The sequence below is a fragment of the Rhinoderma darwinii genome, chromosome 5, assembly GCF_050947455.1.
Source record: "Rhinoderma darwinii isolate aRhiDar2 chromosome 5, aRhiDar2.hap1, whole genome shotgun sequence".
Lineage (NCBI taxonomy): Eukaryota > Metazoa > Chordata > Amphibia > Anura > Rhinodermatidae > Rhinoderma > Rhinoderma darwinii.
This window is the reverse complement of record NC_134691.1, coordinates 235296877-235322771: the sequence shown is the minus strand read 5'-3', so window position 1 is coordinate 235322771 and position 25895 is coordinate 235296877. Positions and strand designations below refer to the sequence as shown.

At 41.3% G+C, this 25895-nt stretch overlaps 1 protein-coding gene across 3 annotated transcripts in view; it reads right to left on the bottom strand.

The window, feature by feature from the left end:
* Nucleotides 1–25895, bottom strand: part of GRB10 (growth factor receptor bound protein 10) — a 439832-nt gene that overhangs the window by 31051 nt on the left and 382886 nt on the right. For all 3 annotated transcript variants that reach the window (XM_075826992.1, XM_075826993.1, XM_075826991.1), the window contains 7 exons: nt 16862–16999; nt 15932–16042; nt 6400–6498; nt 5235–5306; nt 2207–2323; nt 1265–1331; nt 1059–1146 (listed from right to left, as the gene is read on the bottom strand). In XM_075826992.1, coding sequence (XP_075683107.1) covers nt 1059–1146; nt 1265–1331; nt 2207–2323; nt 5235–5306; nt 6400–6498; nt 15932–16042; nt 16862–16999 — 692 coding nt within the window. The remainder of the gene's footprint in view (nt 1–1058; nt 1147–1264; nt 1332–2206; nt 2324–5234; nt 5307–6399; nt 6499–15931; nt 16043–16861; nt 17000–25895) is intronic.

The window sequence follows — 25895 nt, the reverse complement described above, 5'->3', positions numbered from 1 at the left end:
CACTTTCCCTTCACCTCCTTCCTGCCATTACAAATCTATCATGTTTGACGGAGTTATGACCTACATTAGCTTTATGCTAAAGAGTTTCTTAATGGAAAACTGGGCGTGTTTTACTATATGGCCAAGTGGGCGTGGTACAGAGGAGTGTATGACGCTGACCAATCAGCATCATACACTTCTCCCCATTCATTTACACTGCACATTGCGATATAGCTATATTACTATGTGCAGCCACATACACTAACATTACTGCAGTGTCCTGACATTGAATATACATTAATTCCAGCCGGGACGTGATGTCTATTCAGAATCCTGCACTTCGCTAACGTTTCTGTGAGATTTTCAGCAAGGCATACGTAATCTCGTTTTAAATAACATTTTACAGCGTAATCTCGCGAGATTACGCTTGCCTTGAAGTAAATCTCATAAGATCATATTTTATATCCAATTCAAAAATTTAAAGGTTCTATCGTGAGTGGAATCCTTGGATCTTCTGTATGGATGTTGGGGAAAGACATGTTAATAGATTATGAATGTAATTTTTTTTATAGTTCTTTTTTATTTCTTAGGTTGCTTTCTCCTTCTCCCCACCTCCGGTCGAAATTGGATTGGGTTTGTTGGAAGGGTTAATGTATGCTTCTATAATATGTTATTGATGCTTCTGTGTGCAGAATATTTATACCAGAAACCTTTTTTGAAATGCAAGATAAAAAAACATTTTGTTTTAGCCGGGCTTAAAAACGTCTATGGTAGAGTCTAAACATAGCCCGTCCACTATGGGTGAATAAAACATATTAAGATTCGGCCAATTTTTGGAGCGCCACTCTCTTTGCTACATGTGGTTACCGTCCAGGTTTTGGAGATCAACCTGTGAGATGAGCACCCTTCTGGGATTTGAAATCCTTTGCAGTGTGCCTCCGTACGGCAATTTTTTCTGTATGTAGTTGTGTGTATAGCTAATCCGTATTTTCTCAATGAGATTCTTAACTAGGATATTTGAGAAGAGAAAAAAATAAAAAAAAGAGAATAAAACTGCAATGCAATACGATTTTTCTTACCCATCCACAAGCCCTTGTTGCTTAATGATTGTTTGCGATTCTTCTCTAGGTATTCTTCCGTGGAACCAAGGTTGTGTTCTATGAATTACTATTAAAACAAAGATCAAGCAACTTTACAATTTTAACCTTCAATTCCACTAGCATTACATTTTACTGCTAACAAGCAAGTAAAGAAACAACACACAAGTGGAGCAGCATTTATTCACCTGTGCTGAGTGTGGAAGGATGAAGTGGGCTTTGGCTTCCCAAAACATTCATACGTGAACTCCGCTTCTATAAAATAATAAAAAAAACATCAGAAATGTTGCTTTAGTTTTATAAGCAGTCATACTGTGTTAGTACAAATCTAGTTCCAGCGCATTTTACTATGTTAACTTGTACTTCACACCTAATCATAAGATTCTATTTTATAAGTATACTACTGGGTAATTTAGAATTACAGGTTACTTCATTTAAAGACAAACACTCTGGTCTCATTTTTATTATGGCATATGGCAGGGGTCCTTACCAGTGCTGTCACTAGCATCGGGCATCCGGGGCAGAAGCCCAGATTTTTGTCCCTGTGCCCCGGATCCCTGGGCAACTGCCACATACAATGGAATACTATGGTGGAGTAGGGAGCTATCAGCTCCCTGCTCCACCATTCAATAGGCGATGATAGGCCTGCAGTCTACAAAATGCTGGGAGAGGAGCCCTGCGCAGGACGGCATGATGACATCACTACACTGCGCCAGCCTATGCAAGGGCCCTGTCTCGTCGACTCATAGGCTGCAGGCCTAACGTGGCTGAGGAGTCCGGAGGAGTAGCTTTGTTCCTTGTGGGAATGAGCCTAGGTAAGTACAAGGTTCTTTTATTTGTTTGGGGGGCAAACAAAGGAGCACTGTAGGGCACTATCTAAAAGTGGCACAGTGTGGCATTGTCTACAAGGGGCACTGCGTTTCAACTATCTACAAATAGAACTATCTACAGGGGGCAGATAAGCCTCGGATTTCTGATGCAGACTGCCTATGGAAAATCTGACCCATATGAATATAGCTCATGGTGCTCAGCTCGAACCTTCACCTGACGGCAGACCCAGGTAAGTGGACCTTCACTAAAATAGTCAAGTACCCCGGGCATATGGTGTGATAAGGCAGTATGACATTTACCCTCCAAGCATGACCTTCCTCCACTGCAGCACTTTGTGCTTCCAACGGATTTTCAATAACTCTTCCTGTCTGTCCAGAGAAATCCATTGCAACTAAGCAATTTTCTGACACACTTCTCTGAAATAAGATTAGAAATTTAAGGAAAATCAGGTTTTAAATTCAGCCTTAACATTTGTATTTATAAGAAAATATGTTGCGGTGCAACTGCACGATCTATAAAAATAAAAAGGATGAAGCTTTGAACAAAAAAGAAAACACCATTACATACTTTGTGTTATTGGCTTCTTCTGCAGCACCCGATGCTATTAAATGCAGCAGAAAAGGCGTGTCAACTGCAGTAGGTGAAATTGTGGCAAATCCGGAAGGCAAACCCTTTGTAAAACCTACTTCACATGCATTGTAACGGTTCTTTTTTGTGGGTTTTTGCCAAAGATCCAAAACTAATATGCCATGTGGGAATGCAGCCTTCGCCAACAAACTTTTTTTTTTGTATGTTTGAAATTCTAGGGTAACTGTTTCGCTCTCATCCCTGTAGAAGTGGTGCGATTTGCCTAATCCATCTCTTATGACGAAAATAGTGAAATCCCTTTAACTAAGCATCCACGAACACCATAAAAAAAAGGAGGTGCTGGTGCAAAGTAGATGCTGCCACGTGGCCCCTCTCTACCAATTTTGCAGTATGATCTGCTTAATTTACATAACTTCTGATCATTATCGGGCAAACAGGGCAGCGATGAGCCGATGAATGAGCAAATGATCATTTATGAGGCCATACAAATGGTCGCTAGACGGCAGCACATCTCCTTGTGTAAATAGGGGATGTGCTGCCGACAAGATGCAAACGCATGGGGATGATCGCTTGTCCCCATCTTCCCCTTCATTGCACCATTTCAATGGAGCAAGCATTTAAATATATGAAATCTGCAAAATATGTGGCTACTTGTCCCTCGGGCATGCTGTGCATTTGGAAAATCCATAGCATGTCCTAAACATATACAGTGAAGGAAATAAGTATTTGATCCCTTGCTGATTTTGTAAGTTTGCCCACTGTCAAAGACATGAACAGTCTAGAATTTTTAGGCTAGGTTAATTTTACCAGTGAGAGATAGATTATATATATAAAAAAAAAATAAGAAAATTACATTGTCAAAATTATATATATTTATTTGCATTGTGCACAGAGAAATAAGTATTTGATCCCCTACCAACCATTAAGAGTTCAGCCTCCTCCAGACCAGTTACACGCTCCAAATCAACTTGGTGCCTGCATTAAAGACAGCTGTCTTACATGGTCACCTGTATAAAAGACTCCTGTCCACAGACTCAATTAATCAGTCTGACTCTAACCTCTACAACATGGGCAAGACCAAAGAGCTTTCTAAGGATGTCAGGGACAAGATCATAGACCTGCACAAGGCTGGAATGGGCTACAAAACCATAAGTAAGACGCTGGGTGAGAAGGAGACAACTGTTGGTGCAATATTAATAAAAAGGGAAGACATACAAAATGACTGTCAATCGAAATCGATCTGGGGCTCCATGCAAAATCTCACCTCGTGGGGTATACTTGATCCTGAGGAAGGTGAGAGCTCAGCCGGAAACTACACGGGTGGAACTTGTTAATGATCCCAAGGCAGCTGGGACCACAGTCACGAAGAAAACCATTGGTAACACATTACGCCGTAATGGATTAAAATCCTGCAGGGCCCGCAATGTCCCCCTGCTCAAGAAGGCACATGTACAGGCCCGTCTGAAGTTTGCAAATGAACATCTGGATGATTCTGAGAGTGATTGGGAGAAGGTGCTGTGGTCAGATGAGACTAAAATTGAGCTCTTTGGCATTAACTCAACTCGCCGTGTTTAGAGGAAGAGAAATGCTGCCTATGACCCAAAGAACACCGTCCCCACTGTCAAGCATGAAGGTGGAAACATTATGTTTTGGGGGTGTTTCTCTGCTAAGGGCACAGGACTAGTTCACCGCATCAATGGGAGAATGGATGGAGCCATGTACCGTCAAATGCTGAGTGACAACCTCCTTCCCTCCACCAGGACATTAAAAATGGCTCGTACAGCCAAGGCAACAAAGGAGTGGCTCAAAAAGAAGCACATTAACGTCATGGAGTGGCCTAGCCAGTCTCCAGACCTTAATCCCATCGAAAACTTATGGAGGGAGCTGAAGATCCGAGTTGCCAAGCGACAGCCTCGAAATCTTAATGATTTACAGATGATCTGCAAAGAGGAGTGGGCCAAAATTCCATCTAACATGTGTACAAACCTCATCATCAACTACAAAAAACTTCTGACCGCTGTGCTTGCCAACAAGGGTTTTGCCACCAAGTATTAAGTCTTGTTTGCCAAAGGGATCAAATACTTATTTCTCTGTGCACAATGCAAATAAATATATATAATTTTGACAATGTGATTTTCTTTTTTTTTATATAATCTATCTTTCACTGGTAAAATTAACCTAGCCTAAAAATTCTGGACTGTTCATGCCTTTGACAGTGGGCAAACTTACAAAATCAGCAAGGCATCAAATACTTATTTCCTTCACTGTAGTAGGTTTTTTCTACAAAGTATGAATGAGATTTAAAAAAGGGTAATTTAATTGTAGAACTTGACTACATCGAACATTCACAAATTCCACAACATTTGAAAATACACATTTAGACTGAAGTAATATCACTACATTTTAGGGTACGTATTACGGCTGTAAAACTCAGACCCCACGTGGATCAACAAACCTTAAGTCATAGAACCGTATGGTGATCTAAGTTCATGGTGTCCTGGTGTTGCTGCTGTATTATGGATCTTAAAATGCATCTATTGTAGCTGTCTGAAGAGGGCCTAAGGCACCAGTGGTTGTACACTTCTTGGTCTTCATATATCTGCCCATTTGCAACACATGGGACTCTAAAAGCTCCCAAACAATCTAACAAAGTAAATACACAGACTTGTCCAAAACTATTTATACTGCAGAGGTTTCTAAAAGTACAAAAGCTAATATTTTAAAGTATTAGAGACCTACTGGTGCAGAGAAGTTTGTGTGCAAGGTTTTCTGTTGAGGAATTCTATAGTTCTGATAAAGCAGCATGCCATACTGTAGGGGAAGATGAGAAAAATATTAACATTTCTAAACACTATTTGATCAGAAGGTAAAAACTAAAACTACAATTTTTTTTATGTTTGAGTTCAATGTATTTTACAGCACTAGCACTTAAATATCCCTTGATAAAGAAAACTCATCATTATAGCTTTGCTAATAATCAATTGCCATTATTATATGCTTATGCTACATATATGTGCACTCTGGCTATGTATACGGTGCCTCTGAAATGTATTTTACATCATCTTGCTAGCTAAGGTTTGTTCTTAAACCGTATTCTATGAATATCAGACTGCTGGACTCCTTACCAGGCCTTTAAGGCCGTTCTGATATAAGACTGTCTAGTTTACTGAAAACAGACATGAGATTCCAGACAACATAAAGCTTGTAAATAGACTGATGTGTTATTAGTACGCATTTCTTGTGTGGCCAATTACTTGTAATGCAGTTCCTTGATGGCAGTTAGCCAGAAAAGACCTTTAAAAGGTGCTCTCTAAAAGTCAATCTTTAGATCTTTCGTCCAACTTCTGAGGATCTCCATGGCCATGATTTTCTTATTTCTCGCTCTCATTATTGTAACGGTTTTCTTAATAAAGCTTTCTTTTAATTTCAACGTGAGACAAGAGAGTTCGTTCAAGATTTCCTTGTTTGGTTTATGGTAATCGTAAATACTATTAAAGAGTACTATGAAAAAAGAACCTCTTGGAAGGTATTTATTCTCCTTGCGGAGATCCCGCTGAGTGTCTTAAAAGCAATGCTCACTGGGAAAAAGTACTGATAATGAGGAATAACAACTCTGAAACAGTAATGTCTACACATTGGTGTCTCTGGTTTGGCTATTAACCAGTCATGTTTCAAGGCTCCATATAGTGTCAAACATTGACTTTCTGGCAGAGAGCTATTTTGGTAATTCAATGGTTTTTAACAAAATATGAGGTCCCTTAAATAAAACCAAACCAATCCTGAACCGAATGTAAATAATAAATTTCTGTTTCACAGTTTACATAGGTGCAGAATCACCACATTGTGGATCTTGCACTATGTACCACTTTAGACTGTTAAAATAAAATGTACACTTGGAAGATACCTTCAAGAGTCTGAATGCAGTCATCCAACATGTCCGAGTTTGCTCATCTTCTGCACAAAGAAATTTCAGCTCTTTAATATCGGTTAGGACTCTGTTGGGCTACAGGAAAGGAAAACGATAATTCTATTTATATAGTCTGAAAAGACATTTCTACTTCTAGTCTGAATTATATCTAGCTAGTTTAAAATATACAAACTGTACCCTATTGTTTTGAATAGAATAAAAAGGGACAATACACACTTGTAACTATCATTAAAGCGGTTTTCCCAATAAGAACATGTATCCCCTATCCACAGGATAGGTGATATAGGTATGATTGCTGGGGGCCCCACTGTTGGGACCTCCACTGGTCACTAGAAGAGGGGTTCCAAGCTCCTGTTTCTCCTCACTGCATATTCGCATTGAGAAGGAATCTGTATGAAGTGGTGGTCACGCATGTGCCCTGCCGCTGCATTCAAGGTCTACGAGGCCGATGTAGACAGCAGAGGGCAGCGCTCAAGTTATTTGGTGGTAAACTGCTGTCCTTAGTCTGCTGTAATAGTTTTCCAACTTAATTTTAACTCCTTAACAAACCAAATAAAATGCTTCTTCTACCTCAAATACTAATGCTGTGTTCACACGTTCAAGATTTGTCTGTCAAATTCAGAAGTGTATTTCACAAATAATCTGTGGCAAAAGTCCAAGGCTTACACCGATGTCTGCCGTGAATGTTCCAGGGTAAGCACAAGGTTTAGCCTGATTTTCATTCAATGGAGCTAATCTGTGATTTTTCCGTGTAGAATCCGCAAGAATAATGAACAAGCTTATTCTTCACGTAGTTTATTTTATTTTTAACTGCGCAGACGAAAAACCTTTGCAGATTTTTTTCCTAAGAATGTGAATGGGGTATAAAATACCCCATTCATTTACATTGGATGCAGAATGTTAATAGATTTGATGATGATGATGATGATTTAGGCGCAGAAACCATGACTAAATTCTCATCAATTCCTAGACGTGTGAGCATAGCCTGAAGATCTGAGTGGGCTCACCAAGCAAATAAAGGAGGCCTCCATACTGCATAAAACTTCTAGATCTTCTGCCATGTTGACAAGGCATAAAAAGGTAATGCCAAAAAATGAAATACTGCTGTCACGCATCATCAGCAATAGAAAAATAAAACCTTAACATTTATAAAAATGGATATTGTACTCAATTGTTAACATTGAGGCGTCACCCTGAATAGGGATGCACGGAAACTTCGACACTGTTTCGATACCGTGCATCCCCAAACGGTTCGATACCGTTATTTCATGTACTAATGATTGCCGACACTGAAGACAGAACGTGGTGGGCGCACTGCAAAACACCTCCATGTTCTGTCTTCAGTGCCTGAACCGCCGCTCATTAGTGCACTGCCGGCCACATCTACTCATGATGACCGCACGCGCACTCAAGGTCATGAGCGGGGCAATGGCTGTATTACACAACCAAAGCCCCGCTCTATAAAGGCGGAGATCAGAGAAACCTCTAGTCTCCGCCGCTATTCCCCTGAATGCTGCGATGAAAGCTGACTGCAGCATTCAAGAGAAAGTGAGAAGGGGGGATGCCCCTTGGATCGCATAACAGGAATCCCAGTGATGCGATTGATTGACATTCCATATATGGGCAGACAGCCCAGGGTCTCTTTAAGAACACCAAGGCTGTTTTACCATATTTCCTGTTAGGGCACACTTAGGTATATCCTAACAACTGCCTGTGTACTATCAGTACACAGGCTAATGTACTGGCATATAGATATATACCAGTACATTACGCTCAGCATACAGATATATGCCAGTACATGAAAGTTTAAAAATAAAGTAAAAACAAAGTAATAAAATGTTTAAAAAATTACACATACACCTTTTTTACAATAAACATTAAAAATACGTCTCAATACATAAAATATACACATATTGGGTATTGGCGCAGCCGTAATAACTTCCACAACAATTTGTTTGCATCATTTTTTACGTGTACGCTTTAAAAAATAAAATAAAAACGGCTTTCTTTCACTTATTAATGTAAGGCACGAGCTGTGATGAATTTAACCTCCATGTGCCTCACATTAACCCCTTCGCGCTCAGGTCAGTACTATTACGTCCTGCTGAGCGCATCGTTCGCGCTCAGCTCAGTAATAGTACTGACCTGAGTTAACACGGCGCCATCTTTCCCCGGCGCGTGTCTGAGCTGTGATACCTGCTGTTTCCGAAAGCAGGCTATCACAGCTTAGTGTGCAGGGACCGATCGCGGTGGTCCCTGCCGATTAACCCCTTAGAAGCGGCGTTCAATAGCGATCGCGGCTTCTTAGGGGTTAAGCTGCCATCGCCGGCCTGCTACACGATAGCGGGCCGCGATGGCTACTATGGCAACCAGAATCCTAACAATGGACTCTGGCTACGCCATCGACGGAAGCCTAGTGGGTCCTGACAAAGTCAGGACCCACTATGCTTGTGGTGAGCGAACAGCTGACAGCTCTAATACACTGCACTACGTATGTAGTGCAGTGTATTAGAATAGCGTTTAGAGCCTCCTGCCCTCATGTCCCCTAGTGGGACAAAGTAAAAAAAGTGTAAAAAAGTAAAAAGAAGTTGTATAAAAATAAGAAAATAAAAGTTTTAAAAGTGCTAAAAATAAAAATACCCCTTTTTCCCTTATCAGTCCTTTATTAATAAAAATATATAAATAAACAAATAAACTATACATAATTGGTATCGCCGCGTCTGTAACGGCCTGAAATACAAAACGATGTCGTTATTTATCCCGCGCGGTGAACGCCGTAAAATAAAATAATAATAAACCGTACCACAATCACAAATGTTTGGTCACTTCATCTCCCAAAAAATGGAATAAAAAGAGATCAAAAAGTCGCGTGTACCTAAAAATGGTACTGATCGAAACTACAGTTCGTTACGCAAAAAATAAGTCTTCGCACGACTTTCCTGATGGAAAAATAAAACAGTTATGGCTCTTAGAATAAGGTAACACAAAAAGTAAATTATACTTTACAAAATGTATTTTATTGTGCAAACGCCATAAGACATAAAATAAAACTATAAACATATGGTATCGCCGTAATCGTATCGCCCCGCAGAATAAAGTGAATATGTCAATTATAGCGCACGGTGAACGCTGTAAAAAAATAGAATAAAAAACAATAGTAAAATTGCTGTTTTTTAGTCACCACGCCACCTAAAAATAGAATAAAAACTGATCAAAAAGTTGCATGCACCCCATGAAAACTACAATGGATTCCTCAAGGTCTCTAGTTTCCAAAAAGGGGTCACTTTTGGGGGGTTTCCACTGTTTTAGCACCACAAGACCTCTTCAAACCGGATATGGTGCCTAATAAATTAAATTAATTAAATGTCACCTCTACTTTGCTCTAAATTCCTGTGAAACACCTAAAGGGTTAATAAACTTTCTAAATGCTGTTGTGAATACTTTGAGGGGTCTAGTTTCTGAAATGGGGTGTTTGATAAGGGTGTCTAATATATGGGCCCCTCAAAGCAACTTCAGATCTGAGCTGGAAACTAAAAAATAAAATAAAAATGAGGCAATACTTTGCTTCTTACATTATCATTATACTGATAATGAGCCGTGCCGACCCCCCCCCCCCCGAGATGACCCCAGTTTTGACCGTTTGTATAAACGGAGACCCCTATTAGACAGTTTCAGTGCCCGGTTTTCCCAAGCATACACCCCTGAGAATTGTATTTCTATTGATGAGTCCCTGGTACATTTTAAAGGGAGGGTTCAATTCCGCGAGTACCTGCCGGGTAGGAGGGCAAGGTATGGCGTGAAGATGCATAAGCTGTGCGAGAGTGCATCAGGGTAAACCTACAAATTTAGGATATATGAAGGAAAGGACACCAGTATTCAGCCCCCAGAATGCCCCCCCCCCCTTACTGGGAGTTAATGCAAAAATTGTGTGGGATTTGGTGCACCCACTGCTGGACCAGGGTCACCACCTCTACCTGGATAATTTTTATACCAGCTTCCCACTCTTCAACTGCCTCGCTTCCAGAAGTCCTGCGGCATGCGGCACTGCTAGAAGAAATCTGAGAGGCCTCCCTAAGACTCTGCTTGGGCAAACAAGAAGGGGTGAGGGATGGGCAAATTCTAGCAGCAACATATTGTGTGTCACGTACAAGACAAGAGAGATGTCCCACCAGTACCCATGTACCTGTACGAGGTACCAGTACAGAGACCCCCAAACCAGACTGCATCCTGGACTACAATAGGTACATGGGAGGGGTGGACTTGTCAGATCAAGTCCTGAAGCCCTACAGTACTTCTGGAAGCGGGGCCACACGCATCGTACCAGGGCAACACTTTTTAGGAGAAGTTCCCCAAACTGGCAAGAAGGGAAAAAGTCAAAAGAGGTGCAAAGTCTGCTATAAGAGGGGGATAAGGAAGGACACAATATATCAATGTGACGCGTGTCCCGAAAAACCAGAGCTCTGTATGAAAGCGTTTTAAAATTTATCATCCATCCCTTTATTTTAATTTACCCCAGTTTTACTCGCTCTGATCCACTTCACACAGCTTACCCCTCCTCATCTTTCCCCTCTGAGCCCTGCTGTGTGCCTTAAGGGGTGTAGATTTTAAAACAGGGTCACTTCTCGGGGGTTTCAACTGTACCGGTACCTTAGGGGCTTCTGCGTACAAGACTTCGCACCAGAAAAGCTCCAGTAGGCCAAATGGTGGTCCTTTCCTTCTGAGCCCTGCTGTGTGCCCAGGCAGCTAATAACAGCCACATGTAGGGTATTGCCGTACCCGGGAGAGCCCACATTACAGTTTATGGGGTGTATGTCTCCGGTGGCACATGCTGGGCACAATATATCGGACACTGACATGGCATATATATAGAAAATTGCAAATCTCACTCTGCACCATCTGCTGCGCATTATCTTTTACACAATACCTGTGGGGTCAAAATGCTCACTACACCTATAGATGAATTCCTTAAAGGAACAGTGTCACCAAAATTTTTTTTTTATATCAGTTTTATGTTAGGGTTTTATTAAAAACGTTTATATTTATTTGTGTGTTACTTTTTTCTATTTTTTAACTTTTTCTTCCCTATGGGGGCTGCCATTTTTTTTTCCATTTCTGTATGTGTCGATTAACGACACATACAGACATGGAATACGGCAGCTCCAGTCCCATAGGGACTGCGAACGGGGCCCGTTCCATCCACTATGGTGTACGCCGTGTGTGTGGGAACGGCGCATGCGCCGCTCCCACACAGTCCGATTTGAAATGCGCGCCGTCCGGCGCCATTTTCCTGTGGACCGGAAGTCGCGGCCGGGCAGTAAGATTACTACTTCCGGTCGCGGCTTCCGGACTTGTGCACATGGAGCAGCGGCAGCAGACGGAGCGGAAGGACCGGAGGGAGCGGCGGCGACTGGAGCAGGTAAGTGATTTCTATGTATGTTCGGGTTTCAGTATGTTTTACTAGTGTATGTAAACCTTCTACACTGTGTGTTAGCTCAAAAAATGGCGACACACAGTGTAGGAGGTTAGACCGTTCAAACCCCTCGTTTCTCCTGGCACTAGCCAGGATAAAGGACGGGGGGATTCTGAGAGCTCACTAGAGCGAGGGATTTTTTCCCAATTTTGCAGCATAAAGCAATGTGGTTGCTTTACCACATGCAATGCTGCAATTTTGGGAATTGCTCCATCTAGTGACCAGTGCTGGGAAATATTATAAATTGAATCCAATTTATAATATTTCCTGACTCGTGAAAAAAATAAAAAAAATTAGAACAATGTTTAATCACCTACACACTATATTGTTTAACTAAAAAAAAAAAACATGTTTTGCTGGCAACACATTCCCTTTAAGGGGTGCCGTTTTTAAAACGGGGTCACTTCTCGGGGGTTTCAACTGTACTGATACCTCAGGGGCTTCTGCACACATGACTTAGCACCAGAAAATTCCCAGTAGGCCACATGGTGGTCCTTTCCTTCTGAGCCCTCCCATGGGCCCAAACGGCAGTTTATCACCACAAATGGGGTATTGCCACACTCAGGACAAATTGGGCAACAAAATGGGGTATTTTATTCCTTGTGAAAAGAAGAAATTTTGAGCCAAAACTACCTCTTATTGGAAAAAAATTACATTTTTTTAAATTCACAGCCCAATTCAAATAAATTCTGCGAAAAAACTGTGGGGTCTAAATGGTCACAACACCCATAAATGAATTCCTTGAGGGGTGTAGTTTCCAAAATGGGGTGACTTCTGGTGGTTTTCCATTGCTTTGATACCTCTGGGGCTCTGCAAATGCGACATGGCACCCGAAAACCAATCCAGCAAAATCTGGGCTCCAAAGAACACATAGCGCTCCTTTCCTTCTGAGGCCTCCCATGGGCCCAAACGTCAGTTTATCACCACAAATGGGGTATTGCCGCACTCAGGACAAATTGGGCAACAAAATGGGGTATTTTATTCGTTGTGAAAATAAGACATTTTGAGCCAAAACTACATCTTATTGGAAAAATTGTCATTCTTTTAATTTCACAGCCCAATTCAAATACGCGCTGGGAAAAAACTACGGGGTCAAAATGGTAACAATAACCATAAATGAATTCCTTGAGGGGTGCAGTTTCCAAAATGGGGTCAGTTTTGGGGGATTCCTACTGTTTTGGCACCTCAACACCTCTCCAAACCTGGCATGCTACCTAAAATATATGCTAATAAAAAAGAAGCACCAAAATGTACTAGGTGCTTCTTTGCTTCTAGGGCTTGTGTTTTATTCCACGAGCGCACTAGAGCCACATGTGGGACATTTCTAAAAACTGCAGAATCTGGACAATACATATTTAGTAGTGTTTCTTTGGTAAAACCTTCTGTGTTAAAGAAAAAAAAAATTATAAAATTGAAATTCAGCAAGAAAAATGAAATTTGCAAATTTCACCTCCACTTTGCTTTAATTCCTGTGAAATGCCTGAAGGGTTAAAAAACTTTCTAAATGCTATTTTGAATACTTTGAGGGGGTCTAGTTTTTAAAATGGTGTTTTATGGGGGTTTCTAATACATAGGCCCCTCAAAGCCCCTTCAGAACTGAACAGGTACCTTAAAAAAAAGGCTTTTGAAATTTTCTTAAAAATATGAGAAATTGCAGTTTATGTTCTAAGCCTTGTAACGTCCAAGAAAAGTAAAAAAATGCTCTAAAAACTATGCAGATCTAAAGTAGACTTATGGGAAATGTGAACTAGTAACTATTTTGGCTGGTATAACCATCTGTTTTACAAGCACATGCATTTAAGTTCGGAAAAATGCTATTTTTTCACATTTTTCTTTACATTTTGCAATTTTTCACAAATAAACACTGAATATATCGACCAAATTTTACCATTAACATAAAGCCCAATGTGTCACGAGAAAACAATCTCAGAATCGCTCGGATAGGTTTAAGCATTCCGACGTTATTACCACATAAAGTGAAATATGTCAGATTTAAAAAATGGGCTCTGAGCCTTAAGGCCCAAACTAGGCTGCGTCCTTAAGGGTTTAATAGTAATTAACCCCATCATGTACCTCACACATTAACCCATTATGACTGAGAAACATGATGGGCTTAATTACTATTAATGTGAGGCACATTCAAAATCCATCACACCTCACATCAGAAAATGGAAGAACTTTTTTTAAATTTTTTTATTACTGTTTGCAAAGTATCGTTTTGGTATCGAAATCGCAATACTACACAAAGTATCGGTATCGAAGTCCAAATTCTGGTATTGTGACATCCCTAACCCTGAATATGAAGCACAGTGTTGTATCCGCAGAAGAGGGATCTTTTGTACCAAAGAGCTATTGGAGACTGTTAATAGGCGGTGTCACTCTTTTCATTATAGTTAGAGTAGATAAATTGTGGAACACAACACAAGAAAAATGCTAAATAACTAGAGCAAGCCTTTTACGGACACCCAAAAAGCAGAACTATAGGGAGGTTTTGGTTTAGAAATCAGCAAAATTGTGTGAAGTAACTCTGCACTTATACTGATCCGGAGTAAAATCCTGTATAAGAGACTATTCCTTTACAATAAAAAAAAAACATGGTGCTGTATACATCTGTTAATGAGTTACTGTAAAAAACGTATACCTTAAGGTTTTCTGCAGTACTGAATAGCATATTAGGATATTTTGTCTAACATAGCCCATAACTGGTGTGAACAGAGACGCAGGAAAGCAATGTATCGAAAAAAATGGTTCAACTATTCATGTAAAAGGTAATTTGTCAAACGTTTGACTTCACTGACGTGTGTATAGTATGAACAGTTAGGCCTCATGCACACGACCGTAAAAACACCCGTTATTACGGGTCGTAATTACGACCCGTAATAACGGCTTCATAGACTTCTATTGGCTACGGGTACCTTCCCGTTTTCTTACGGGAAGGTGCCCGTGCCGTTGAAAAAGATAGAACATGTCCTATTTCTGGCCGTAATAACGGCACGGGCAGCCCATAGAAGTCTATGGAGCTCCCGTAATGACGGGTGGCTACGTGTGTGCACCCGTCATTACGGGAGCGTTGCTAGGCGACGTCGGTAAATAGTCACTGTCCAGAGTGCTGAAAGAGTTAACTGATCGGCAGTAACACTTTCAGCACCCTGGACAGTGAATTCCGATCAGAATATAGAGCAACCTGTAAAAAAAAAAAAGACGTTCATACATACCGAGAACTTCCTGCTTCCTCCAGTCCGGTCTCCCGGCCGTTGCCTTGGTGACGCGTCCCTCTCGACATCCGGCCCGACTTCCCTGGATGACGTTTCAGCCCATGTGACCGCTGCAGCCAATCACAGGCTGCAGCGGTCACATGGACTGACGCGTCATCCAGGGATGTCGGGCTGGATGTGAAGAGAGGGACGCGTCACCAAGACAACGGCCGGGTAAGTATGAATTTCTTTAACTTTTATTACAGAAAGGGCTGTCCCTTCTCTCTATCCTGCACTGATAGAGAGAAGGGCTGCCGATTAGTGCAGTGTAATTTTGCAGCCAAAAACGTGGCCGTAAATACGGGTGGAATACGGGTGACACCGGGCCCGTTTTTACAGGCACGGGCCCGTAAATACTGGTCGAATACGTGTGACACCGGACCCGTATTTACGCCAATATTTACGGGTAGGAAAAAATACGGTCGTGTGCATGGGGCCTTAGACAGGTTGAAAAATGACAATGCTCTGTTCACACTTGTGTTTGTTCTCTTCCTTCAAGTTTCTGTTGTGTTTTAGTGGTCAGAAAAGTACAACATGCTGTGCCATTCCATTCTCTTAATAAAAAAATAAAAAAGAGAAGAAACCGGATGAGCTTATTATAAGCCAATGGGAACGGAACAGATTACAGTGGATCACAATGGGCCCAAAATATCTGCAATGAATCCTGTAAATCCGGAAGCCACGATGTAAGTGTGAACATTACATTTATGTATTTTTTAATATGCATTCTGCACTGAAAATGGATCTTCAACCAGGAAATACTATGCATTCATTTCCTCATTACCTTGACACAAAATCCAAAGTCTGTTGGCGAATTATACAGCTTTCTACAGGATATCAATGAATAAATATTGCTATCTTCTAAGTCAGATATTCCTTGTAAGTGCCTTGGTTCCTGAATCAAAACAGTAAGAATACATTTTAGTACAAAATAATTTACGAATAATCCATTCTAAGGCTATGTTCACACGGAGTATTTTGCAGGAGGAATATCTGCCTCAAAATTCCGTTTGGAAGTTTGAGGCAGATTTTCCTCTCCCTGCACGCCGATTTTCGCTGAGTTTTTCGCCCGCGGCCATTGAGCGCCGCGGGCATAAAACACCGTGAAGTACGCTTTCTCTGCCTCCCATTGAAGTCAATGGGAGGTCAGAGGCGGAAGCGCCCAAAGATAGGGCATGTCGCTTCTTTTTCCCGTGAGGCAGTTTTACTGCTCGCGGGAAAAAGACGCCGACGCCTCCCATTGAAATCAATGGGAGGCATTTTCGGGCCGATTTTGCAGAGTTTTGCGACGCGGTTTCCGCGTCAAAAAACTCGGCAAAATACTCCGTGTGAACATGCTGTAATTCTTGGTATTAATAGTAAATAGCTTCTAGCACTTTTTGTTACAATAAAATGTATATTCTGTAAGGATTCAATGAAATATCACAATGTTTATCAGAAAATGTATATTAACTTATAAGTATTTATGAGAAGCCATTCTGATTAAAATATGCAGATGAAATGCAGGTGGATCACCATGTACGTTATATAAACCGTAACCATTAGAAAAATCTGAATATGTAACATGTTTGGATCAAAACACTTTGCAAAAGTGGTAGGATTTTTATACATTTTTAAAAAATGTGTAAACACATTTGAGGGGAAAAATGTTTTTGGGCAACTTTCATTGAAGAATTATAGAAATTATTGTATTTTTAACAAACCAGTAAACTACCTTTGATGTTCCTTTTGTGGAGCTATAAAGACCAGAACGCCTCAAGCACACAAATAATTTCTTCCAAGACTTTTTTCCAGTTTCTTTAATATACAGAAAACCTTGAATTTCTGGACAGCTGTTGGCATTCAAAAAATTCTGCAAAAGAAAATATTGTGAGCTGTTCATTAATTAAACCTAGGGATAAAAAGCCTAGCATCAGAGGTAGTTCAGAAGTTGCCACAAGCATACGGATTTCTTTTTTTCTTAATGTACATAAAGCGACTAGTTACTGTGTTATGTTGCTAACAAAAAAGTTGATCATATGAGGTCTTGCTGCTGAAACCAAGTTAACTAACATGTCAATTCAATGCACTTAGGAAACAACTATGTAATATATTTGCATTTTCAAACGCCGTATCTCCCAGCCAGGGCCGGCCTTAGGAGTGTGCGACCTGTGCCATTGTACAGGGCGCATCACTAGCAGGTGGAAGGGGGCATTGCGCTGGCTCCCTTCCCCTGCTTGCGTTTCAGAAGATCCCTGGGCCGGCGACTTAGCAGCTGCCTTTCTGCCCGGGCGCTTCTTCTCTCAGTGGCGTCGTTACCGCTCTAGCAGCCATAGCGCATCTCTCTGCTCTGCTATCTACTAGCGCCACTAAATGAACAGACGTCAGGGGCTTCTCCTGGAGTGGAGTTCACGGACCCTGCGTCTACAAGGGGGCCGCGTGGCACTACCTACAAGGGGGCCGCGTGGCACTACCTACAAGGGGGCCGCGTGGCACTACCTACAAGGGGGCCGCGTGGCACTACCTACAGGTATCTGAGTGGGGGGCTGATGGTCATTTTACTGTGAGTGGCGGGCTGATGGTCATTTTACTGTGAGTGGCGGGCTGATGGTCATTTTACTGTGAGTGGCGGGCTGATGGTCATTTTACTGTGAGTGGCGGGCTGATGGTCATTTTACTGTGAGTGGCGGGCTGATGGTCATTTTACTGTGAGTGGCGGGCTGATGGTCATTTTACTGTGAGTGGCGGGCTGATGGTCATTTTACTGTGTGAGTGGCGGGCTGATGGTCATTTTACTGTGTGAGTGGCGGGCTGATTATTCTTCTCCAGGGGTGCCTAAGAGTCCAAAAAGGTTGGGAAACTCTGTACTAGGCTACAGTATCCCCTTGTCGTTGGCGTTGTGGAGCAGCTCAGTTCGTTGTGGGGACGGGGCCTAGCGGAGTACAATTTTTTTGTTTGGGGGGGACGGGGACTGTCTACAAGGCCGAGGTGGGGGCTGTATGGCACTGTCTACATGGGGAGGTGGGGGCTTTATGGTACTGTCTACATGGGGGAGGTGGGGGATTATGGCACTGTCTACATGGGGGAGGTGGGGGATTATGGCACTGTCTACATGAGATGGGGGATTATGTCACCGTCTACAGGGAGGCTATATGGCACAATCTACAGGGGGCACTATCTACAAGACGGGGCTGTGTGTCGAAACCAGGGGAGGGGGCATAATACTTAGTATAATGTCCACTTAGTGGCCTCCACAGTGTAGGGGCACTAAAGGGGGCAAAATATGGTGTCCTTGAGGGGGTTATAATCTATTATATTATTCAATATTATTATTATACTGTATGGGGGGCACTATTCTGTGGGGGGGCATTATACTTTATGGAGCATTTTTTTTATGATGGGGTGGGCGATAATTTCGCACGGGGCGCCATCTATCCTAAGGCCGGCCCTGCTCCCAGCCAGTCACGTGATACATTGTAAATAGAAAATCTGAACTTCCGCTGCTGTCCAGTACACTATTTTCCTCTTCGGGCAATCTCAATATCCGGCACGTCATTCTTGATGTCACTGTACACTAGAGAGGTTGAACCGGATCCTCTGCCTCCTCCATCTCTGAGCTTACATGGTTGATACACAAAGCGTGTTCACCATGCATGCTCAATCCTCAAGCAGTAACTGTGCCTGCCTGGCTTGCACTCACTTCCCAGCCTCTGCATCATTGGAATTGTAGGCTGTAAGAAATACAGCAAACGGCCGGGGAGAGGAAGGGGCCGATGTAAACTAAGGAAAGCGACTGCCGCACTCAGAAAATGAGTAAATTTAACGAGCAATATAGCTAGGCAGCATTGGCACACCAAACATAGGAGGGATATATCATTAAAAAGTTAGAGACTAGAAATCGGAAAACCCTTTTAAGATAGGAAGCTGATGTCATAGTTAAAATCAAAATCGATCTGGTGTGTAATGCGTGGTAGTGCTGGGTCCTTCGAAGCAAAAGCTGATCTTTGTAATAGGCCTCTCAGTGCCTGATAATCTGTACAGACCTAGTAATGCTCACAGTTGAGTGTATGTCACAATATATCCAGTCTAGACAGACAATCTTTTGTAAGTTTAACACATTGAAGCAGATTTACCATTCAAAATGCACTGGACATCTGTCTCAAATGGAGACAGAATTCTGGCGCACATGCCAAGTGACTCTTGTTTATGTTTTATTATTTTTTCACAACAAGGGCGTGTGGTTTAACAGAAAGGGGTTTGTGGCTAAACAGGGCTGACTTGCACCAAAATTTGGCACAAAAAACGGTCTAAGCCAACCAAGATATAAAGGCACAAGAGAAAAGTGTCCAACAGCACCACTGGGATAAACTTAGCACATCTTCTGACTGCCTGGTCTAAGTTTACGCTGTCTAAATCTTAATGTATTTTTACACGGAGCCGTTCAACGAGAAAGCCTGCTTTCACAAAAAGCTAGTACATTATCATTATCTGTTTACACAGGGAGATGTGCTGCCAACAATAATATTTTCAGTATTCAAAATGATACGATCAGCTGATGAACGAGCGTTTGCTCGCTCATTGCCTTGTTTACACAGGGCAATTATTGTCAACGAGCGTTCTGTGAGCGCTCGTTTGCCCGATAATTGGCCTGTGTAAAAGGGCCTTTAGACAATATTAGTAAATCTTCCCTATTGTAGCAAACCCTCAGGAGAAAAAGTTTTGTGCTGTAAGCGTATCAGTGTAGATTACACAGTTACATAGTTCATAAGGTTGAAAAAAAAGACACAGGTCCATCAAGCCCAACCTATAATCCTACCGTGTAAATCCAGAGGAAGGCAAAAACCCCATGAGGTTGATGCAGATTGCCTCGATAGGGGAAAAATTCCTCCCCGACTCCAAATATGGCAATCAGAATAAATCCATCCCGGGATCAACGTCCCATCTCCAGAACCTAGTACTCATAACCTGTAATATTATATTTTTCAAGAAAGGCATCAAGGCCCTTCTTGAACTTGTTCAAAGAATCAACCATCACAACATCCTGTGGCAGAGAGTTCCATAGTCTCAGAGTAAAAAATCCCCGTCTGTGATGGTGGTGAAACCTTTTTTTCCTCTAGACGCAGAGGATGCCCCCTTGTCCTTGTTATAGTCCTAGGTGTAAAAAGATCATTAAAAAGGTCTATGTACTGTCTAATTATATATTTGTACATTGTAAATAGATCGCCCCTAAGCAGTCTTTTTTCTAAACTGAATAGCCCCAAGTTTGATAAGCTTTCTTGCTGCTACAATCCACCCATTCCATTAATTAGATTTGTCACTCTTCTTTATACCCGTTCTAGTTAAGCCATATCCTTCTTATACACAAGTGCCCAAAATTTTACACAATATTTCATATGTGGTATGACTAGTGATTTGTATAGAGGCAAAACTATGTTCTTGCCATGAGCATCTAGGCCTCTTTTGATGTATCCCAAGATTTTATTTGCCTTGGCAGTAGCTGCATGGCACAGATTGTTAAAGGTAAATGTACTGTCCACCAATATCCCCAAGTCTTTGTCAGTAGCAGTTTTACCATTTAATGAATAAATTGTAAAATTTGTTTCCTCGGCCCAAGTGCATAACCTAAGATTTGCCATTTTTGTGCCCAATCCCCCAGATCCCTTTGTTAGTATTACATTATCCTCCTCTGTGTGGATTACTGTACAGAGCTTAGTATTATCTGCACATTCTAAAATTATACTCTGTACACCCTCTACAAGGTCATTATTAAACATTAAAAAGAAGAGGGCCCAATACTGATCCCTGTAAAACCCCACTGGTAACGGTGACCCACTCTGAGGATGTACCATTAATAACCACCCTCTGTTTTCTATCACTGAGCCAGTTGTTGACCCAATTACACATATTTTCTCCCAGTCCCAGCATTTTCATTTTATATACCAACCTTTTATGCGGCACAGTATCAAACGCCTTGGAAAAGTCTAGATACACCACATCCCAGCCTTACCACGTCCAGTCTAGAACTTACCTCCTCATAGAAGCTAATCAGATTGGTTTGACAGGACTCTAACATCACATATCGGAAAACCGTTCTCCAGTACATATTTTTTTAGATCAAAGCGAGGAACAGAGCATGGATCCAGGGAGAATGTAAATATTTCCTAATATTTTCTTAGGGAGTGTTTTCTCCCTCGAGTCACACGCTCGGAACCTCCTCTTGATCTAAAAATACATATAGGGGAACATATCTTTTGTACAGGATATATCACAAGCCTAAAGAGCATGGAGTCCAAGTTGATTAACAGAATTTATTAGACTGCATACACTTTCGTAAACCCTCAGCTGTATTAGGACTTTACTGGTTTTCAGCCTCTAGAGGTTACAAAGTATACTAAAAAGTTGCATAGCTGCCCGAACCCTTTTAGGTAGTTTGCATAAATTAGGAAGTTGCATTAACAGTAATCTACTGTATTAAAGCGGCTAAAAGAAACAAATTCTGTGGCGCTTCCCATTCCCGCTTTTAGGCCTAGTTCACACAGTTTTTTGCAGGCAGTTTTCGCAGAGTTTTTCGTCCACGGGCAAAACCCGCTTGGAAACAAGTGCCGTGGGTCCGTTCTGCGGGGGGTCAGAGGCGGAACCGCAGCAAGAATGGACATGACGCTTTTTTTCCCCCCATAGAAATAATGGGGGGGGGGGGGTTCGGACATTTTGTGTCACAGATTCCAACGCGGTTTCCGTGTCAAGAAGGTTGTGACCTAGGCCTTGGTCTCATGAAAGTCAATAGCCTGCTAATGTCTACCGTGTGCTGTAAATTTTTATTTAAAGTGTAGCTAAACGTTCAACAAACTTCTGACATGTCAGAAGTTTGTATTGGTGGGGGTCCGAGCACGGAGACCCCCACCAATCGCTAGAGCGGAGCAGCTGAAACATTAGTGTGAGTGCTCAGCTGCTTCGTTTCTGTTCGGCTTTTTCCGGAAATAAATGTATCGGTGTAAGGACTCAATAGAAAGTCTATGAGCCCGTACTCCAATAAATTCGCTTTCCGGAAAAAGTCGAAAAGAAACAAAGCAGCTTAGCGCTCACTCGAACGCTTCAGCTGCTTCGTTCTAGCGATTGGTGGGGGTCTCAGTGCTCGGATCCCCACCAATACAAACTTCTGATATGTCACTATGAACATTTAGCTACACTTTAAGAATTTATACTTTTTACAAATAAACTATCAAAAAATATGCAAGATACATCTAACCATTTACACCAAGTATTTTACATCTATGTTATTCTTTTAAAATGCATTTTATTCACATTTCTAACCCACAAACATTAGAAGTGAAAGGGAGAGGCCATTTTAGTAGGCGATTCATTATGCAAATAATCAGCTAGAATGTATACCCCAGTATTTCAGTCCATAAAAATGTATGGCTTATCCTCAGGGTAGGCCATCAATAGCTGACCTGTCTGGGTCCAGCTGCCCGGAACTCGCCGATCAGCCTTTTTTAAGGGACCACTGCGCTCGTAAGAGCGCTGCTTCCCCTTTATTCCAGTCACTGCTGCTATTGTGAATTGCCGACACAGCAGTAGCGGCGGTTTACAGTTACATAATTACACAGAAATCGGCTTTAGATCGGTACCCGAACTTCCTAAAAAAATCAAAGGGTAGAAAAAGGACGGAGCATAACTCTGCAACACCCCCCTGACACTGCTGACTTGTTGGAAGATCAGTCTAAAAAGCAGAAGTGCTTAATCATTACCAGATAAATAATATATATTAACTTAATAGTACAGGTAACGGTTGCAAAGATACCAACTACGTGTACTTTATATAAAAAAAAAATCCATAATAAAGCATTTTGTAAAAGAAAAGGTTTATTTATATATATATATATATATATATATATATACATATACACACACATACATACTTTTGAACATTTTATTCAATTTGTAAAAAATTGTTAGTCCCATAAGTTCATGACCCCGTGGCCGCGCTTTTACCGCGTTTGACGCAACCTACACAGCCCCAGCATTGTAAATGTATGGCGCACATCACCCAGGGTTTAATTTCTTCCAGACATGCACGCAAACCACAGTAAAATTATGTTGCGGTGATGGCACGGACTCAGAAGCTGAGCCCGCGCCATTACCGCCGGGGTGTCAGCTGTATATTACTGATGACACCCGACTAACAGCCAGGACCAGAGCTAGCCTCCGATCGGGCCGATTAACGTCTTAGATGCCGCAGTCTATAGTGCCTGCGTCATCGAAGGGGTTTGTAGCCGATCGGCAATCCAGCGACGTGAACTCTGGGGTGCCCGATGGTTGCTATGGCAACCAGAGGCCTCTCAATGGTCTTCTGGCCTGCGAAGTATGGAAGCCTAATGGGCCCTGCCAGAGGCGGGACCTAATAGGCTTCCAGTCAGTGTATAACAGACAGCTCTAATATATTGCACTACATAGGTAGTGCATTGTATTAGTATAGCGATCAGTAGTGCAGGCTTTCAAGTCCCGTAATGGGACAAAAAAAAAAAGTAGTATTGCTGCAACCGTAACGACCCAAACTATAAAACTATCATGTAATTTATCCCGCATGGTGAATTCTGTAAGAAAAATATATGAAAAACAATGCCAGAAATGCTGTTTTTAGGTCACATCTCTTCCCAAAAATGTAATAAAAAGTGATCAAAAAGTAAAATTTATGCCAAAGTCGTATCAATAAAAACTACAGACCATCCCGCAAAAAACAAGCCCTTACACAGCTTCGTCAATCCAAAAAGTATTGGGCTTTTAGAATATGGTGACAGAAAACTTTTCTTTTTAAAAAGTGTTTTTTTTGTGTGTGCAAAATCTACAATACACAAAACTACAGTATATAAATTTGGTTTTGCTGTATTCATATCAATCCGCAGAATAAATTTAACACGTACTTTATGGAGCACGGTGAATGCTGAAAAAAAACAAAATAATAAAAGACAAAACTCCAGAATTGCTGTTCTTTGGTAATTTCCCCTTCCTCAAAATTAAATAAAAATGTATCAAAAAGTTGCATGTGTCCCAAAATGGTACAAATATAATCTACAGCTTGTATCGCAAAAAAACAAAAACAAAAATAGCCCCGCACATCTATGAATAATTTTATTATTTACCCCATTATTATACCACCTTATTATGCCCTGATGTACTCTGCCCAGCCTACATATGCAGCCACATTGTAAACTGAAATACTAGTGAAAAAACAAAAACTACCAAGCAAAATCTGCCATCCAGAAGCCACATAGCGCTACCTTCATTTTAAGCCCTACAGTGTGCCCAAACAGCAGTTTACGTCCACATGTATGGCATACCCGCTTAATTTATGGGGTAAGATTCCTCAGTGGCACAAGCTGGGCACAACCTATTGTGCACTGGAACGGTAGATAGATAAAAAATTTGCACATTTCACTTTGCATTATCTGCTGAGTATTCCTTTCTGAAAAAACACCTGTGAGGTCTAAAGGCTCACTACACCACTTGATAAATGCCTTTAGGGTTTTAGTTTCCAAAAAACGGGTCACTTCTCAGGGGTTTCTTTTATTACTTGACCTCAGAGTCTCTGCAATAGTTAACCAATGCTGTGTAAATTGCCAAATTAAGCCTCAAATGCACATCGTGCTCTCACTCCTGAGCCCTGGCGCATGTGTAAACAAAAGATTAGGGCCACAAGTAGGGTGTTTATAAAACCAGCAAACACTGAAAATACCGCTCTCCAATTATTATACATAGTGGCACAAGATGGGTTCAACATATTGGGCACTGAAATGGAAAAAAATGCTCACTATAGCCCTAGATTAATTCCTCAAGGGGTTTAGTTTCCCAAATGGAGTAATTTCTCAGTGGTTTCCACTTTTCTAGTACTTCAGGAGCTCTGCAAATGCAACCTGCATTCGAAAAGCCAAATAGCACTCCTTTTCTGTTCCCAAATAGCAGTTTATGTCCACATTTGGGGTATTGCCATACTCAGGAGAAATAGCATTAGAAATTTTTTGGTGCTTTTTTTTCTTTTATTGTGGAAATATATATATTTTTTTTTAGCTTAAACTGTATTGTATTAGAGAAAACTTACATTTTTCACTTTCGTGGCACAATTCTAATAAAATCTATGAAACACCTGTGGGGTCACAATGCTCACCGCTCCCCTAAATTAATTACTTGGGGGTCATGGTTCCCAAAATGTTGTGCTTCTTGGGGCTGTTTCTTAGGTTTTGGCTCAAGATCTCTTCAAACCGGACATGGTGCCTAAAATATATTCTAATAAAAATAAGGCCCAAAAACCCACTAGGCACTCCATTTATGAGGCCTGTGCTGCAGTCACGAAGCACACCAGGGCCACATAGGGGATATTATATAAAAACATCAGAATCCAGGTAATAAATATGGAGTTGCGTTTCTCTGTTAACACTTGCTGTGTTACAGGGAAAAAAGGATTACAATTGAATATCTTCAAAAATTTATATATATATATATATATATATTTTTTTTTTTTTCTTACCTTACCTTCACTGTGAAAAGCCTAAAGTTTAACCCTTTAACGACCAGCATATTTTAAACCTTAACGACCCAGCTATTTTTTACGTTTTTCCATCGTTGCATTCCACTAGCTATAACTTTTTTATTTTTGCGTCCACATAGCTGTATCAGCAGAAATGTCACCACTTTTTTGCATCCTAAATCTACGCCATTTACAGTGTGGTATAAATAACACAATACCTTTATTCAGCGGTTTGTTACGATTACAC